Genomic DNA, 16819 nt, shown 5'->3' with positions numbered 1-16819 from the left:
CCTGGCTCTAGGGTGCTCCATGCGTTCCCAGTGCTCAGCAGCGACTCCTTCCTGTCACCCCGCTGGGTGACCTGCTGGCACGGGGCGGGGGGCTCAGCTCTTGTCCCAAGACCCTCGGAGCAACCCTGCGGGGAGGGAAGGTCCCACGCGGGGTGGGCAGATGGTGCGGAGAATCACGGGAGGGGGACACAGATGGGTGTCACTGCGGTGGGAAGCTGACAAAGGGGGACCAGCGAGTGACACCGGGGGCAGGCAGGTGACACAGGGGTGACACGGGGGGGACACGGGGGTGAGGGTAGATGCGTGGTGCTGGGGGCTCCCATCTGGGGAACGGCAGCAGCGGCGGGGGGGGGCTGCGGACAGGAGGCTGCTGCGGGGGGACACGGGGACACCGCGTCCCGCGGCAGCCCCCCCGCGCGGGGCGGGGCGGGGGCGGCCCCGCATTGGCGCAGCCCGGGCGCTACCGCGGAGGCGGCGCCCGGCGCGGCGCAGCGCGATGCTGCGGGCGGGGGCCGCCCGCGCTCCGCCCGGTGCCGCTCCCGGTGCCGGTGCCGGTGCCGGCCGGGAGGGCGCCCCGCCGCCGCCCGCCCGCTGAGCGCGGCCCGGCCATGGGGGCGCTGAGCAGCCGGCAGAACGCGGCCGTGGAGGAGGTGGATGTCCCCGCCAATTCCCTCTACAGATACCCGCCGAAATCCGGTACGAGCCGCGCGGAGCGGGTGCTGGGGCCGGGCTCCCCCCCGGGGCCGGTTCGGCTGTGGGGTCGGGCGGGCCGGGAGCCCGTAGCCGGCGCTGAGCAGAGAGCGGAGGAGGATGCTCCGAGCGGCGGGAGAGGGTTGCTCGGAGTGGCAGGATAGGGATGCTCCAAGTGGCGGCGAGGGGGATGCTCCAAGTGTCCACCCGGCCCTGGGCTCCCCAGGGACCCCCCGACCTAGGACTGGGGTCTTCTGGCACCCCCTTGCTCCTTGCTCTCCAACTTGGCTGAGTTTTTACTACTTCGCCATCGGTTTCATCCTTTGCTCTGTGCTGCAGAGCTGCAGACACTCTGGCCAAGGCCCGCAGTGGGCATCAGAGTGCCCCAGGCTTGGGAAAGCGACGGGTGAATTCCCAGCAGCATGAGGGAGCGGGTCTGGGGGGAGCGGAGAGGACCCCCCCTTCCCGGGCTGCTGCAGCATCGCTGCTTCTGCGGAGATTTGGCTGCCCCGGCTCTGCCTCGAGCCGCCGCAGCAGAGTCTTCCCGGCTCTGCATCCGGCCCTGCTTCAAACCTTGTGCATGACCTTGGAAAATCAGTCCCTCCCCTCCAGGCAGCGGTTTTCCCTGCAAAGGGCTGGACTGACGGGGTATCTGAGGGGGTCATGCTGAGGAGCAAAGTGAGTTGGGCTCCTTGGATGGGTAAAGGTGCAAAAATAGTAAAAAATATCTGGGAATGATGCCTGAAAATGCCTTGTGTACGCACAGGGCTTGCCACAGGATCCTTATGGCACTGGCTACTATTAATAGGTGACTATTTTGGTAGTTAATAGGATAAGGTAAACACCGGGATCGTTAGCGCTGTGACAAATTGCTTGCTAATTAAGCCTAAAGACCTTCTCGGCAAGAATTACCACCGGCACAAACTTGTCCAGTCAAGATGTGCTCCGTGCTTTTTCTTTTTTTCTTCCCCTCCAAAATTGGGAGTGCAGCTGGAGCTGCTTTGCCAAAACATCCATCTGGAGTCTGACCCCTTCCCTCGGCTTTTGGGCTCTCCAAAACAGCGAGCGCCGGGGCTGCCGTGTGCAATCCCGGGATGCTCTGGCCACGGCTCTGCTGCTGCCCGTCCTGCTGCTCCCGGAGGCTTTTGCAGCTCCTGTGATTTTTTTTTTTTTTTGACCTGGTTTCAAAGACTTGATCACCTTGATGCCCAGCTGTGTGTTTTGCTCTTTGCGGAGGTTTCTGAGCCAAATCTCCTCTGGGCGAGGGGGGTTTGCATGATTAGCCATCAGGTCCCCCGAGCCTGCAGAAAAGCTGGTTTTGCTCAGCTGAGCACTTCCAAACTCATCTCTGCTGGCAGAGGATGCCAGGCTGTCAGTTACCAGTGCCTTTGCGGGAGAAATCGGGGCTTTCAGGCGTGTTCAGGGAGGATTATCTCAGGGTGGGTGAGTCCTGCTGCTCTGCGTCCCCGGGTGCTGCAGCCGTGGGGGTCAGGAGGTGCCAGGGCGCTGCAGGGAGCCCCTTGCCTTGGGAGCCACGCGGCCATCTGTCCCAAGAGGAGCAGAAACTGGTGGCCGTAACAGATTAGGGCTCTTCTGCTTTTAATCTTGCAGAGGATTTGCTCTCGGCGCAGCCGCGAGGGAGGAAGGGGGAGATGCGCTGGGCGCTGGAGCCGAGTCTTTGGCAGCGGCGATGCTTCTCCTCCTTAGATACCCCTTGGAATGAACCAGCCGGGCTGTGGCCGTGGGAAGGGGCTCTCTCAAGGGACAGGCTGTGCAGACCCCACAGGGGGTGCAGGGACAACAGCCGCTCGAGCAGGAGGTGACTTTGAGCACCAGGGATGTGTCCTGGCCCCGTCCCCCCGCAGAGGGCACAAGCGGCTGGTGGCTCCTTTGGCCCCACACGGCAGCGCCGAGCCTGGCGTCCTGGCTCGGGATGGCCACTGCCTGCGGCAGCGCAGAGCCAGGAGCAGCCCGGCCGCTTTGGCGAGCGTGGCCGGCACCGAGAGCCTTGGCCAGGCTCCGTCCCAGAGCCAGCGCATCCCAAGGCTGGCAGGGAAGCGGCTCGGGGCCTCCTCTGCACAGCGGCTCCGTTGCCCTCGCTCCCACCCGCTCCCCTGAAGTCGCAGCTCTCATTAAAGCCTGGCTTTGCCTGGGTGATTTAACTGTCCTTGACAGGCTCACGCTCCTCCGGGACAGGCGGGGCTGCGGAATTGCAGTTCGCCTGGAAAAGGAAGCCTCAGGATGGAGGTGGCTTCTCAGCATGGCCGGTTGTGCCTCCCGGCCCTGCGGGTGCCGGTCCCTATGGGTGTCCTGCCATCCCGCACGTCCCACAGCTCCTGTTTTCCAGAGGCCTCGGCCGGTGCTGCTGAGCCTGGGCCGCGGCCGCGCCGGCCGCTGGCTGCGGGGCTTTTCCATGCGGCTGCCTCCTTCCCCGCGGAGCTGCCCATAAATTATGTACATGGAAAATGGGACCAGAAAGCAGCAGGCATCAATAATTGATGGTCGAGTTTTCCTAAACAGTGGCAGCATCCGCGGCTCCGTGCCAACGCGCCCGGCCCTGGCATCGCTCTCCCTGCTTGCGGCGCCGACCTCTCCTCGCTCCATCCCCGTCCGCTCCTGCTGGGCGGAGGGGCAGGGATGCAGGGCAGAAGCACAGGAGCGTTTAGCATCCTGCATCCCGTGCCTGGCGCCACATCCTGCGCCGTGAGCTGCCGGGATGTCTCGGCTCAGCTCCTTCCATGTCCGTCCTCCCTTTTCGCCTTTCCCGACTGCTCCCTGCTGCCCCAATCTGGCTTTGCTTCCCGCTTTTCTCTGATTTTCTCACTTTTAATGGAAAGTCCCAGTCCACACATCCTGCTCACATAGCTCACGGAGGTGCATTTTCCAGGGTGGTCAAAGCCTGGATGTCATGGAGCGGGAGTCACCTCCTGCCTGGCTGTACAAAATCCATCCCCTCAGCAGGGCTCTGCTCTGGGAAAGGCTGAGAACGGACAGAACTCTGTCCACTTGTGCTCTGCCTGGCTTCCCAGCTGGCAGCCCATGATCCCGGAGCGTGCGCCGGAGGGGAGCTGTCCCTGATGTGTGCCAGGGATTAATGATCACTTTTCCCCCCAAAATGAACCTGCTCCGGGTTCGGATGCGCTGCCAACCGTGGTGCCCGTCGGAGGCTGGGGACAGCTGCCAGGAGGGATGTCCCGGGCCTGGCGCCGGCTCTCTGCCGCCTCCCCGTCCCCACGGCGGCGGCTGCGCTGGCTTCGTGCTGCTCTTTTGAGCTTGTTCCTGCCCCGCTCCCAGCCTCTCTGCAGCCCCCCGGCATCTCCGTGGCCTCCCTCGGCTCATGTGGCCCTTCCCTGGCTCTTCTCCCCAGGGAACTACTTTGCCAACCACTTCATCATGGGCGGCGAGAAGTTCGACTCGACGCACCCTGAGGGCTACCTCTTTGGCGAGAACAGCGACCTCAACTTCCTGGGCAACCGCCCTGTCCCGGTAGGGACCGACGCCGCGGGGATGGGCACAGGCTGGCAGGGCCTCCAGCCTCCTCATGGGAGCAGGGCTCAGCTGTGCCCTCCGCGTTGACATCTGCTCTCCTGAAAGCCCAGAAGAGCAAAGGAGAGGAGTGGGGAGGGAGGGAGTGGATTCTCCGATGTCTAATATACGGGCTGCGTTCTGCAGCCTTTCCTCCATGGAGGACTTATGTGAGTGGCTCCTGCTTGGCCACATGCGCGAGTGCCACAGGAAGGTGACCACGTCACTGTGTCCCTCCCTGAGCCTCCGTCAGGCCAAAGTGTTTCCCAAGCCCTGGCAGATTGGGAATTTAATTTTATGAATTTATTGACCTTAACGGAAACCTGCCTGGGCCAAAATACAGCTATTTGCCTATAGTGTTCTTAAATGCCCAATGCTCGTGGTGAAAGTTTTTTTCCTATTATTTGTCAGCTTCCTTTAAATTGGGTGGGTGGAAAAAAAGTTCTCCAAATAGCCCCTTTGTGAGGTGCAAATCTGGCTTGCAGAATTTTTCATTAAAAAGAAAAAAGAGAGAAGAAAAAAAACCCAGAGAAGCAAATGAAATCAGCCTGTGTGGGGGTGCCCAGGAGCCCAGAGGTGACAGCTGGCTGTGCGCTGAGTTTGGGGACGCTCAGCTGCACTGGGGTTTGTGCAGCATTGCTCTGCCAAGGAGCAGCGTCTCCACGGGTGAGCGGGAAGGACACGGTCACCTTGGAGCGGATCCGCTGTCCTTGCCCTCCTGCGGATGCTGCCGGCCGGGCTCCCTGCCCACTGGAGCGGCTGCGTGGGCTGGAGACCCCCCTGCAACCCGAACACCGTCTGTCATCGGGAGAAAGCAGCAGGATTTGTCGCCGTGTGTGAATTCGCACCCGCCTTCCCCCTCCCTCTCCCCTTCTCGTCCATCAGCTCTCCCTGCTGCATCAGCAGTCTAAAAATACCTGGTGTTAGCGGCTGCCCGTGCCGGCCTCGGGAGTGCTGGATGCTCTGGGCAGCGCGGGATGCTCCGGAGAGCGCATTCCGTGCGCCTTTTCCCTCTCCATGCCTCTGCTTCCGTTGAGGCAGGGACGTGCCCTGCTCCCGCAGCTTTGTCCCTTTGGTTAGGCTGTTCCCTTTTCTATAATTACATGTACCTTTTTCGGGCCTTCAAATACCCCCTCCCAGAGTCACCAGATCACAGGGCACCTCTGATCCCCTGCAGAAAATCAGGGCAGCTCTAGGGTGGTGCCACTTGCAGGTGTCACCTTGAAAGCCCCCCAGCCACATCAGCCCCGCAGCGGTGATGACGAAGGGGAGCAGAGAGGGGAAACCTTGGGCAATTTAAGCCGCATGTCGTGGTTTTCAGGGATGCGGCAGGTAGGCGAGAGCAGATTTGCAGCACTGAGGGGCTTCTCTGCGGGCCAGGCGGCTGTGCCAGGCCCGTCTCCACCAGCACGTCCCCGTCTCTCCCCTCCTAGTTCCCCTACGCTGCTCCGCCTCCTCAGGAACCCGTGAAGACCCTCAGGAGCTTAATCAACATCCGCAAGGACACCCTGCGCCTTGTTAAGTAAGTGGGGTGCCCTGAGGCCGGAGTGAGGGGCTGATTCACAGCGGGGCAGTTTGTCCCTGTGGGCCAACACGAGCCACGAACACGGGGCTGCGGGTGGCTCTGGCCTCGCTGCCGGCAGGACGGCCGGGTGCCGGCGGCCCCGGATGCGGGGTGGCTCCTTCCATGCGTGATCCGCTCTCTGCGGTGCCGCTGTAATCTCCGGTGCGGGAGCGTTTCCTGCATGGCTGCAGGCAGGGCAGCGCTTTCCGTGCGCTCTCCACCGTGCTCTCCAGAGCGGTGGGATTAAATGGAGCTTAGCGCTGCCTTTGAAGGATTTACTTTCTCGCCCTCCTCCTGCCCTTTCCGAAGGCTTATTGGAGGGAGGATGAGGGATGGCAGCCAAGGGAGGAAGGCTCAGGATTATGCCTGCCGTCTGCGCTGTGTCCAAGCGAGCCAGTGCCCCTGGTCCCCAAGGTCCCTGCTCGTCCCCAACGCTCGCTGCTCCCCAGGTGCTCGGAGGAGGTGAAGATGCCAGGGGAGGAGGTGAGCAAGGCGAAGGTGCACTACAACGTGGAGTTCACCTTCGACACGGATGCCCGTGTTGCCATAACCATCTACTACCAGGCGAGTGAGGAGTTCCAGAACGGGGTGGCGAGGTGAGGACCCTGGGATGGTGCTGCTGGACCTATCTCCCAGGTGTTAGGCTGTGTCCGTCACTGCGCTGCAGCCATAGTCCCTTGTCCCTCCTCATCGACAGCTGCCTCTTTCCTATTCCTATTCCCATCACGCTGCCTCTTGTTATCTCCATGTCGCGGGTATGAAATCCTTCCCTGTGTCCCTTTGGCATCAAGTCAGTTGCCTGAACGCTGGGTACTTCAGGAGAGCTGTGGGTTCCTGAGCCCTTCAAGAGGCTTCTCACCCCAGTGGCCCTGAGAGGCAGCCGGGAGGGTAGCGGGGAAGCGGCTCCTGCCCTCCCAGCGTCTCCGTGAGCGAGGGACGGACATGAGGACTGCAACCTCGGAGAGCTGGTGCAGGAGCTGCTAACCTTGTCTTGTCCCCGCCGGGCAGCTACATCCCCAAGGACAACAGCCTGCAGTCGGAGACGGCGCACTACAAGCGGGGGGTGTGCCAGCAGTTCTGCATGCCCTCGCACACCGTGGACCCCTCGGAGTGGCCGGAGGAGGAGGTACAGCCACGTGCCCAGCACACGAGCCCTCCCTCTCGCAGATACAAGTCCCTGGCGAGGAATCGGCACCAGAGCCCTGGGGCTCAGGGTGACATGGACCCGCCTGAGGTTCCAGGTGGTGGTGGAAATGCTCCTAAAATGCAGTGTCAGTGGCAACCTGGCCAGCTGCAGGGCTGGAGACCAGCCCACGGGGACGTGCTCAGCCCGGGATTGCTCCTGGGCTTGGCGGGAGCTGGCGAGGGGGATTCCTCCTGCTGCTTCTTGCATGTAACTGCTTCCTTTTGCCTCTGCAGCTGGGCTTCGACCTGGAGCGGGAGGTGTACCCCATGGTGGTGCACGCCGTGGTGGATGAAGGGGATGGTAAGGGCAATGCAGCAGGGAGCCAGCACTGCAGCTCCTGGCTTCGGGCAGCCCCAGGTGCCAGGGCTGCTCTCCCCTGAGCCCTGCCTGCCTCGTCGTGTCTTGCAGAGCACATGGGCCACTGTCACGTGCTGCTGGCCACTTTCGAGAAGGTAAGTGCTGGCCTGGGGCTGCTGGTTTCCCTTCTGGACTTGGCTTGGCTTGGGCTATTCCAAGCAGCTCCTGGAACTCAGCTGCCTTTTGGAAATGTCCCCAAGGTGCTCAGTTTTTTAGCACCCATTTTTGAGGCTTTTGCTCTTGACACTTTCTTTGTTCGTCCAACAAGTGCCTGACCAAGCAAGAAATCCTCTTGCACCGTGTGCCCCAGCAGAGTGACATCCCAACCTTTACCCGGGTCATGAGGTGCTGGGAAAAGCTGGCTCTTGCTGGAAAATGGGCTGCTCAATCACTTGGACGGCAACGCGGGGGTTGCGATTCCCAGGGGATGGGCGGGCAGCAGCGCGCAGCGTGACGGTCCCCGTCCTTGTCCCCGCGGCGTCGCTCACTCGCACGCTTGCCCCCCAGCACGCCGACGGCACCTTCTGTGTGAAGCCCCTCAAGCAGAAGCAAGTGGTGAGTGTGTCCTCACAGGATCCTTGTTCCTGGTGGGAAAGAGGCCGGGATGGGTGACGGGGAGGGCACAGGGGCGTCCCAGGGTGGCTGGAGCAGTCGTGCCCGTTGCTTGCTCCGCTTCACTGGGGGGTCTCCCTCCATGGCCTATATCATGGTGGGTCACCTCACTACTGTTCACTACAAACTAAGGCTCCAAAAGTTCCACAGGAACTTAAGGAAAAAATTCTTAACAGTGAGGGTGACAGAGCACTGGAACAGGCTGCTCTGAGAGGTTGTGGAGTCTCCTTCTCTGGACATCTTCAAAACCTGTCTGGATGCCACCCTGTGCCCTGTGCTCTGGGTGAACCTGCGTGTGCAGGGGGGTGGGACTAGATGATCTCCAAAGGTCCCTTCCAACCTTAACGATTCTATGATTCCCCGCTGGCAATTCCAGGTGGATGGCGTGAGCTACCTCCTCCAGGAGATCTACGGCATAGAGAACAAGTACAACACGCAGGACTGCAAGGTGCGGGGGGCACAAGGGGGTGTTTCGGCAGGGGGATCCACGTTCTGTGCCCGTCCTGGGAACCCCGCAGGCGGCTGAGCGTGTCTCCTGCTGGCCAGGTGGCCGAGGACGAGGTGAGCGACAACAGCGCCGAGTGCGTCGTGTGCCTCTCGGACGTACGTGACACCCTCATCCTGCCCTGCCGCCACCTCTGCCTGTGCAACACGTGCGCCGACACGCTGCGCTACCAGGCCAACAACTGCCCCATCTGCCGCCTGCGTAAGGCCCCAGCGCACGGGTGGTGGCGACGGGTGGCCTTCGGGCGTGCTTAAGCCTGGCAGTTTCACCCCTTGGCGCTCCGTGTCTTGCAGCTTTCCGCGCCTTGCTGCAGATCCGAGCCATGAGGAAAAAGCTGGGCCCGCTGTCCCCCACCAGCTTCAACCCCATCGTTGCCTCGCAGGCCTCCGACTCAGAGGAGCACTCGGTCAGTGCTGCGGTGGCTTCATGTGGCACCTGGGGACACCACGGGCAGCAAAGACCCCGTCGGACGTGGCGTGGGGCTCCCGTGGGTGCAGGGCGGATTTGGGTGGTTTTCCAGGCGCCGCCGGGAGCAGGGCAGGGAGGGCAGCAATGCGGCCGCTCACGCCCATCCTCTGCTCCCGCCAGTCCTCGGAGAACATCCCGCCGGGCTATGAGGTGGTGTCCTTGCTGGAGGCCCTCAACGGGCCGCTGGCGCCGTCGCCGGCCGGGCCGCCGCTGCGCGCGCTGGGCGAGGGCCGCGGCGCGGGGCCACTGCCCTGCTATGGTAGCGAGGGCCGCCTGCCCCCGCTGCGGGCCCTCTCGCCCCTCGACGGCGGCGCCCACGGGCTCAGGATGAAGAAGAGCGTGTCCAAGTGAGTGCCGGGGCCGCGTCCCTGCCCACGCGGTGCATGGGGAAGTCCTGTGACGTCGCTGGTGCCCCCTGGCAGCCAGTGAAGCCCGGTGCTCTGTCCCCTGGCCAGGTCCATCTCACAGAGCTCCTCCATCCTGCCTGAAGAGGGTGACGAGAAGTCCTACAGTGAGTCGGAGGTCCGGATTGTCCCAAGGAAGTCGCCCGCTCGGCACGAGGAGGTGAGCGGCCGGCGGGCTCCAGCCTGGGCCACGTCGCTAACCCTGTTTGCACCCCCGGAGGAGGTGTTTGCCCTCCTGGAGCTGGTGACGGCGCAGGAGGTGGTTTGGGGAAGGTTTCCTCAGCCCTGTAGTCTCCGTGCGGGTTTGTTGGCTTTTCCCCTCTGGGACATCCTCACCTGAGGGAAGGGCAGGGGGAGATGGAGCCACCACGGCTGCCCAGCTGGAGGTTGCAGTCCCCAGGGTGTTTGCCTTCCTCTGTCCCCACTAACATACCCCATCCCAACGGCCTTGCGACGTCTCCTCTCTCACCCCAGGAATGTGGCGTGACGCCGGAGAGCGAGAACCTCACCCTGTCCTCGTCAGGAGCCATTGACCAGTCCTCATGCACCGGCACCCCGCTTTCCTCCACCATCTCATCCCCAGAAGGTACAACTGGTGCCTGTGGCCATTTGGGAGCAGCCCCGGGGGCTCCACGGGCGCCGTGTCCCCCTGGCTCAGCCTCTGCTCTGCCCCCAGACCCAGTGAGCAGCAGTCTGGCCCAGTCCGTCATGTCCATGGCCTCCTCGCAGAGCCAGCACTCGCAGATCAGCACTGACACCATCTCCTCCATGTCGGGCTCCTACATTGCTCCTGGCACAGAGGAGGAGGGTGACATGATCCCGTCACCAGCGGCGGCCAGCGCCGTGACCTCCGAAGGAGAGGTAGGGCTGGCACGGCCACCATCACCCTGTCCGGAACACAGGGCAGGCAAGGACGTTTGCAACACTGAGTGCGCCCATGGCCAAAAGACAAAGATCCCTCTCCAAATCTGCCAGCAACTAATTTATTTTTGCTTCTTTTGTCCTACTTCTTTTCCACCTTCCTCCTACAGTCGACTCCTGTGGAATCCCCGGATCTCAACTTCGTCAGCATCTCTGCCGAGGAGCGTGATGCCGAGGTAAGAGCCAGCACCAAGGGCTGCCCCACGTCCCTGGCACACTGCCCCATGCCGGGATGCTTCTCAAAGGGAGATAGGGCTGTTCAGTGTGGCTCCAGCCATGCTGCGTGCCACCTGGCTTTCCTGGACTGGATATGGGCCCTCTGGGATCAGTGACAGGGCTGGGCCACCTTGTCTCTCGGAGCCGCTCACGCTTGCTGCTTTTCGCCACAGGGCAACGACATGCTGGAGGACGAGGACACCTCTCCCACACAGGAAGACGGTAAAAGGTCCCGGAGTGTCATCCCCTCCTCTGCAGCTCGGTGCCACCAGCGGGCAGACGCGTGGTTAGACCGTCCCCTCCGAAACCGCAGGGAGCCAGCACAGGCGTTGGGTCGTCCCCAGCTCCCTGGGGTCCTCGTGACCATCTCCGGGCAGCGCTGGCTATGTCAGGAGCACTTGGGATCCGCGAAAGCATCTGCTACACGAAGGCTCGCAGGGTTGGGGCAGAACCAGCTGGCCACGATCTCTCCATGCGTCTTTGAAGACCTTTTTCTTAAATACTCCCAATCTGTGTTGGTTTCTTTAGGGAAGGGTGGCAAGATCAGTCCCTCTAGGCTGTTCTGTTAATTATTTTTCCCCATTCTCCACATGGTTTAACAAGTCACTCTGGGCACTGTGAGGGCTCCCAGTCACCCCTGCACCATCAGCCACCTCCCAGCTTGGAGCAGGTCGGGAGGCTCCTTGCGTGCCTCCTTCTGTGCCTGCACATATGTGGCAAAAGTAGATTTGAACTTGCCCCTGACCCTTCAGGCAAGCTGAAGAGCAAGAGCCCGGCCCTGCACCCTGCCCTGCGTTGTGTTGTTGTGGGCAGGAATAGTCTCTGCCCTGGGGTTAGCTTCTTGCTCAGGGTGAGATGGAAATACGGGAAGTTGGGTGCATAGCGGGGTCATTAATGGCACTCGGTGACATCCCCGAGGGCCCGGGCCCCCCTTCCTCAGTAGGAGCTGTACACGAACTGTTGCACTCCTGCTGTGCTAGGCCCCAGCAAGCCAACCTGTCGTGGAAGGTTTCTAGCACCCGGGAACAGGATGGTCGCTTCTTGGGAAGAGATCCTGGGGCCGAGCACCTCTCCTGAAATTTAGTCTCTCACATCAGAGGTGCTTAGAAAAACCTGGCTGCAAACCTACTGGCTCAGGTCATGCCAAGGAGCAGATCGTACTTTTCCTTCCTCAACTCCAGCCCTGTGCAAGGCTTGGCTATGGCTTCTTGGTACCCACCTTGGGCTGCTACCACCACTGGCATCGCCATGGCTGCCGTGTCCCCCCAGTGCCACCAGGGCCTGGATGGAGCCGGGGTGGCTGCAGCCCCTCCAGGGGCTCTGCCTCAGGGAAGGGTCAGCTGGACACACGGTGGGAGCTGGGTGAGCGTCTGGGCTCTGTGCTTCCCCGCATCCACGTACCACCCCGTGTGGATGTGTCCGATCTGGACACAGGAAGGTGAAACGCTGGGAAGGGTCCTGTCGTGGGCCGCTTCCGTAGCTTCCCCAGCAGCTCTCGGCTGCCTCTTCCCTGCTCGACGGCCACTTGCCGGCTCTTTCTTGCCACCTCCAGCAAGGACAGGAGCAGCTGGGACTGTGTCCATGCGCGACCTTGGTGCCCACTGGTCAACCTCTCAATTCCCCCCTTCCCTAGACACCTCATTTCCATCTCTTTAATGTGTTTTGGAAGTGGGGAGGAGGGAGGAGAAGACCCAGGAGCTGCCCCGTGCCCCCGCCTGCTGCACAGCCCGGCTGCGCCGCGGCTCTAACCGCCTTCGCTCCCTTTCAGGCCCGAGGACAGGCGCTTTCCTCGGTCTGCGGTGTGACAATAACAATGATGTGGCCATCGCGCACGTGAAAGCGCTGGACAATAAACTGTGCTCTGAGGCCTGCTTACCTGGTGAGTGGCCACCTGCCGAACATGAACTCGGGCTGGGGGGTCGTTTTTGCTCTTCCTTATGTCGCCCCCTGCCCTCCCAATCTTCCTCCCCTTTCTCTCCCACTGTCATCCATCCTCATCTCCATCCCACCATCCAGCCCGCCGTGGGGCTGCCCACCGGGCACAGAGCTACCTGGCAGCAGGAGGCCAAGATGACCCAAGCCAGTGTGTCTCCAATGGGTTCCTGATGGGTTCCCGATGCCCATTGGGTTTTTGCTTTGTTGAGAGTGAAGTGCTTGAGCTCTAGCCCAAGGATCCATTCCATCCCTCTCCTCCATTTCTTCACACTTTTTATTCCTCTTTTCCATCTCCGTTTCCTCCCTCCCCATCCCTCTCTCCCCTATCCTCCCCCCGGGCTCCTCTGTCCATGTGGAAGTTCATGTTCGCTCTGTGCCAACACGGTTCCTCGGCCCCCGCTTGCATCCTGTCCCTGTTCTGCTGCGGGGTGACAAATGTATCGGCGAGGCCTGGCCACGGGACCCTCGTGCCCATACATCTGTACGAGCAGCTCTGCCCTGCAGCTCTGCCTGGCCTCCCTCCTTGATGCAAAAGCTGGGGCAGGTACCAGCTCTGCAAGTGCCACTGGTGCCCGAGAGCCCAGCTCTGGGGACGGAGGGAAGGTCCTTTCTCGCCATTCGGTTCCTCTGGGAAAGCTTTCCCTCCTGCTGCTCCTCATGCTTCCCGGCTAGCCTGTTCCTTGTGGCTTCTGCTCCGGAGAAATGCAACGTGGAGCAGGAAACTGCAGCCTCTGCCCAGACACCTCATCCCACTGCTCGACGCTGGCAGCTGAGATCAAAGCCCTGGGCGCTGAGAATGGGGTGCCCAGCATGGGAGCACCCTGGTGGCACTGGGAGCCTTTCAGTTCCAAGCCAACGAGGCAGGGACCAGGAAAAGGCCGCTTTGCTCCCAAAATGCCCCAGCCATCCTGGTGCTGGGATGCAGCTCTGGGACAGAGCGAGCAGGGAATTAGCTCCTGGGATGCAGGACGTCCTTCTGCCCTTGGCAAGTGCATCCCCAGGCCTGCCTTCCTGCAGAGGCAGCGGGAAAAGCTTCGGCCCGGCTCGCTGCAGGCAGCGCGGTGGGAAGTGGTGCTTGGGGAACCTCCTGGCTGCAAACGGGGTTTTGCAGCATTGCTTTGGCGAGGCAGCTCCTTCCTCACCCTGCGCCAGCTGCCTTCTTACTGCCCTCTCCCCAGGTGCGCTTAGTCCAGCCGCATCGGCCCTTTGCACCTTGCTGGTTTTGCAGGGGACGTGATTGGAGGGACAACTCGGTGCTCATGGCAGTGCTGCTGGAGCTTGAGCTCTGCAGCGCGGGCTGGTCTCCATGCACTGCCAGTGGTGCTCATCCAGAGGTCTCCCGGGGACAGGCACAGGCAGCTCCCTGCTCCTTTGGGCCATCCGAGCTCGCTGCCAGCATCACAGTTTGGGCAAACGTGGAAATTTTCCACGGCAAATCCTGGCTGGTGTTTCCCTGTGCTCAGTTCATCCATTCTTGTAGATTCAATTGTGCCTATATCCACGGAATGGGCAAGAATCATGGGGATTTTTACTTTGGGAACATGTTTTATTTTAATGAAAGCTTAAAAACAAATCCCTTTGCCCCAGCCCCATTGCCGGTAGGTTGTTTTGACGAGCTCAGCGAGCCCCTGCGTTTCGCTGAGATGCTCTTGGGGAGCTGGTCCTGTGCTCAGGACAGGTCTGAGCCTGGAGCAGAGGTGGCTTCCCACAGCTTTGTGCCGAGGGCTGACACCACATTCCCTGTGACCCTTCCAATGACGCACGGGCTCGTCTAAATCCCTGCGCAGGGACACCAGGGCACCTCACACACTGCCGAGCGCTCAGGGGGATTTTGGCCCTTGTCTGCGTGTGGTCCTGGTTAATTCTCCATCCCCGCCGGGATCTGCAGCCTTCACTCACCTCGCTCCTCAAGTGGGTTGACAAGAAAAGCCAGCCAAAATGGGAGCTGTCACCTTCCATAAATCAGCAGCCACGGCTTATTATTATTTGATTATTGCTTCCCCTTTGAAACTCCCCCTGGGTCGACCCGGCATGGCCAACATGGTGCCATCATGGTGTCCTTGCAGGGCCCTGCTGGCTTGGCGACATTGCAGCGTTAGTTTTGCTGGGTGGGGGAGCCACCCTGGGCTACAGGTGCCCCCGTGTTGGGGTGGCAGAAAGCAGGACTCCCCCCAGCTCAGCCCATCAGCCTGACCCGGGTGGGAAGCAGCCTTTGAACCAGGATGGGAGGGGATGGAGAGGCATCGAGTGCCCAATGTGGCATCGGGTGCTCTTGCACTGAGGTCTTCCTTGAGCTAATCCACAGAGGGTTGCAAAGGGGCCAGCGGTGCAGGACGCGGCCGGGCGGCAAGGGCCGTTCCCGTGTGACACCTCCCTGGTGCCGTGTCACCCGGCAGCGTCCCTGGGGCCGTGGCGGTGGCGTCTCCTTGCCGCGCTCACCGTTGCCTTCTGCTCTTTCCCCGCACGCAGCCGCCGGGTCGGACTCCTGCCCCATCGACATTGACGACTAGGTAGGAGCCCTGCGTGCACCTCGTGTCCTTGCGCAGGAGGCAGCTCAGTCCCTGCTGCCATCCCCGCATGGGCCAGGCTCCGTGGGGGTGTGGGACATAGGGGTCTGCCCTCTTGTCACTGGGATCAAGACTCAGTGGCCAGTTCTTACTGCCCAGCTGGCCATCCCCATATGCCATCCTTTATGGGCCCATCTTCAGCCCATCTGCACGTCCTCGTGGAGGGCAGAGGCAGAGCCTTCGAATTACCCTTGCTCTTCCCTTTGGTCCTGCGGAGATCCCAAGCAAATGAGCTTGGAACCGAGGTTTAATGAGCTTTCCCCATTCCCGCACCCAGCCCGGAAAAGTCCGTCTGGAAACGCAGCTGCTGGAGCCGTCAGCACGAGCTCTTCCCTCCGCGCTGTGGGAGCGACCGGCAGCGTCGGGAGGTGGAGCCCTCTCCTTCCCCGCGCCAGCAGCCGGCGGAGCTGCCAGCAGGGCTTTGCAATCCCCCTTACGTCCCTGCAGTTGCCGTGGGGCATAGGGCCATTTGGGTGCCCTGGCTGCACCGAGGACCTGCACTGCTCTTTGGGGACCCTCTGCCTCCACCGAGGGGGAGCCCCGGCCTTTGGATCCTTCCCCTGGTGGAGCCACGATGCTCCCCGCTCGGGCACTGCACGAAAGGGCACCAGGTTGCATTTCCAGGGCATTTTGTCTCTCTTAAAGCCCCAGATCATCCCCAGCTAGTGATGGGGGCAGCTTCGCCACCCGCCTGCATGTCTCCCGCGTGTCCCCTCAACCACCCCTTCTCTCCGCCAGGCCTCGAGGCAGCTGCCACCAGGGCCAGGCAGTGGCACCAGCAGCGGCGCCAGCAGCACGGCGGGGACGCGGCGGCCCCGGTGCCCTCCTCCACCGCAGCCATAGCGATTCTTCACAACCCGGTAACCTCACGCTCTGCCCCGGGCCCGACGCCATGGGGAGCCCCGTCCACACCTTGCCCCACGCCGACGAGGTGACACCGGAGCCTGCCGTGTCCCTGTGCTCCTCTTGCCGCGCGTGGACACTGGCAGAGGGACGCGCGGGGACTGTCCCGCCGCGCTCTGCTGGCATAGGACGACGTTCCCGCCTCGGCTCTGCTCCCACCGCCCCGTCCCCCAGGCCAGGGCGCCTCCAACGTCACTGTCTTCCTCCGCGCGGCGCTCGGGCCGGGCCCTCTCTCTGGAACAAGTGCCAAAGCCCCCGCCCGCGGCTCTGGCCCTGCTCTCCAGAGCACTTTGTAGCAGGGGGGAAGGGGCTGCGGGCACTGCCCCGCTCCCATCTCTCCATCCCCTCATTCCCTCTGTTCTCCTCCCAGCGTTTGCTCAGTGGGACACGGATGAGGATGGGGTGGCTTTGGATTGCTGGGATTTGGGGGGATCCCATGGAGGGTTCGGGCCTCAATGGCAGCGGGGCATCGACTCCTGTGCAGCCCCCACAAAGCAGCTGGGTCCCTTTATGGCCCCTTTGGGAAGCACGAGGCTCCGGATCCCCGTTTAGCTCCTGCTGGAGGTAATGAGGAGGCTGAGCCCCCTCTTTCCTGCCCCTTGGGTTTCTCAGTGGCACCAGAGTGATCCAAAGCCACCAGCTGCCTCCTCCCAGCGTCGTGACCGGCATCACACACTGCGCTCCTTTCCCTGCTGGCCTCCTCTCCACACCTCGGCGCTTGGGAATGTGAGCCAGCTCTCCTGCAGGCTTTGCACTTCCCAAATTTCCTGAGCTCCTGCGCAGGAGCCCAAGATTAGGGGCAGAAGGAAGCTGAAGCCTCTTGTGAGCTGGGACCTGCTGAGGGGAGAGAGGAGCAGGAGGAACATGGGGACACACTCTGGAGCGAGGGCACGGCCACAGCCAGCCCCAGGCTCCCAGGTTCAGCTTTCATGACCTGCTGGAGCCACTGGCACCTGTGGGGACCCA

At 62.1% G+C, this 16819-nt stretch overlaps 1 protein-coding gene across 1 annotated transcript; it reads left to right on the top strand.

The window, feature by feature from the left end:
• Positions 1–537: 537 nt before the first annotated feature.
• RNF157 (ring finger protein 157) lies at positions 538–14958 on the top strand. Its single transcript, XM_088523411.1, has 19 exons — positions 538–696; positions 4058–4176; positions 5649–5737; positions 6229–6375; positions 6788–6905; positions 7199–7265; positions 7374–7417; positions 7830–7877; positions 8311–8382; positions 8481–8640; positions 8733–8845; positions 9028–9254; positions 9363–9471; positions 9786–9897; positions 9988–10172; positions 10343–10408; positions 10622–10670; positions 12217–12327; positions 14853–14958. Exons 1-19 carry the CDS (start codon positions 609–611, stop codon positions 14891–14893), a joined length of 1965 nt encoding a protein of 654 aa, XP_088379537.1. The 5' UTR covers positions 538–608; the 3' UTR covers positions 14894–14958.
• The last annotated feature ends 1861 nt before the right edge of the window (positions 14959–16819 follow it).

The sequence above is a fragment of the Tinamus guttatus genome, unplaced genomic scaffold, assembly GCF_059628265.1.
Source record: "Tinamus guttatus ecotype Peru unplaced genomic scaffold, ASM5962826v1 Tinamus_guttatus_pri_ptg000188l, whole genome shotgun sequence".
Lineage (NCBI taxonomy): Eukaryota > Metazoa > Chordata > Aves > Tinamiformes > Tinamidae > Tinamus > Tinamus guttatus.
This window is presented reverse-complemented; position numbering and strand designations above follow the sequence as displayed.

What these genes read in the sequence shown, in the direction of transcription:
- RNF157 (XM_088523411.1), top strand. Translation starts at nt 609, where the DNA reads ATGGGGGCGCTGAGCAGCCGGCAGAACGCGGCCGTGGAGGAGGTGGAT. An exon ending in GACACCCTGCGCCTTGTTAA is followed by an intron (nt 5,738 to 6,228) that starts GTAAGTGGGGTG and finishes GCTGCTCCCCAG; the next exon opens with GTGCTCGGAGGAGGTGAAGA. An exon ending in CTCTGAGGCCTGCTTACCTG is followed by an intron (nt 12,328 to 14,852) that starts GTGAGTGGCCAC and finishes CCCCGCACGCAG; the next exon opens with CCGCCGGGTCGGACTCCTGC.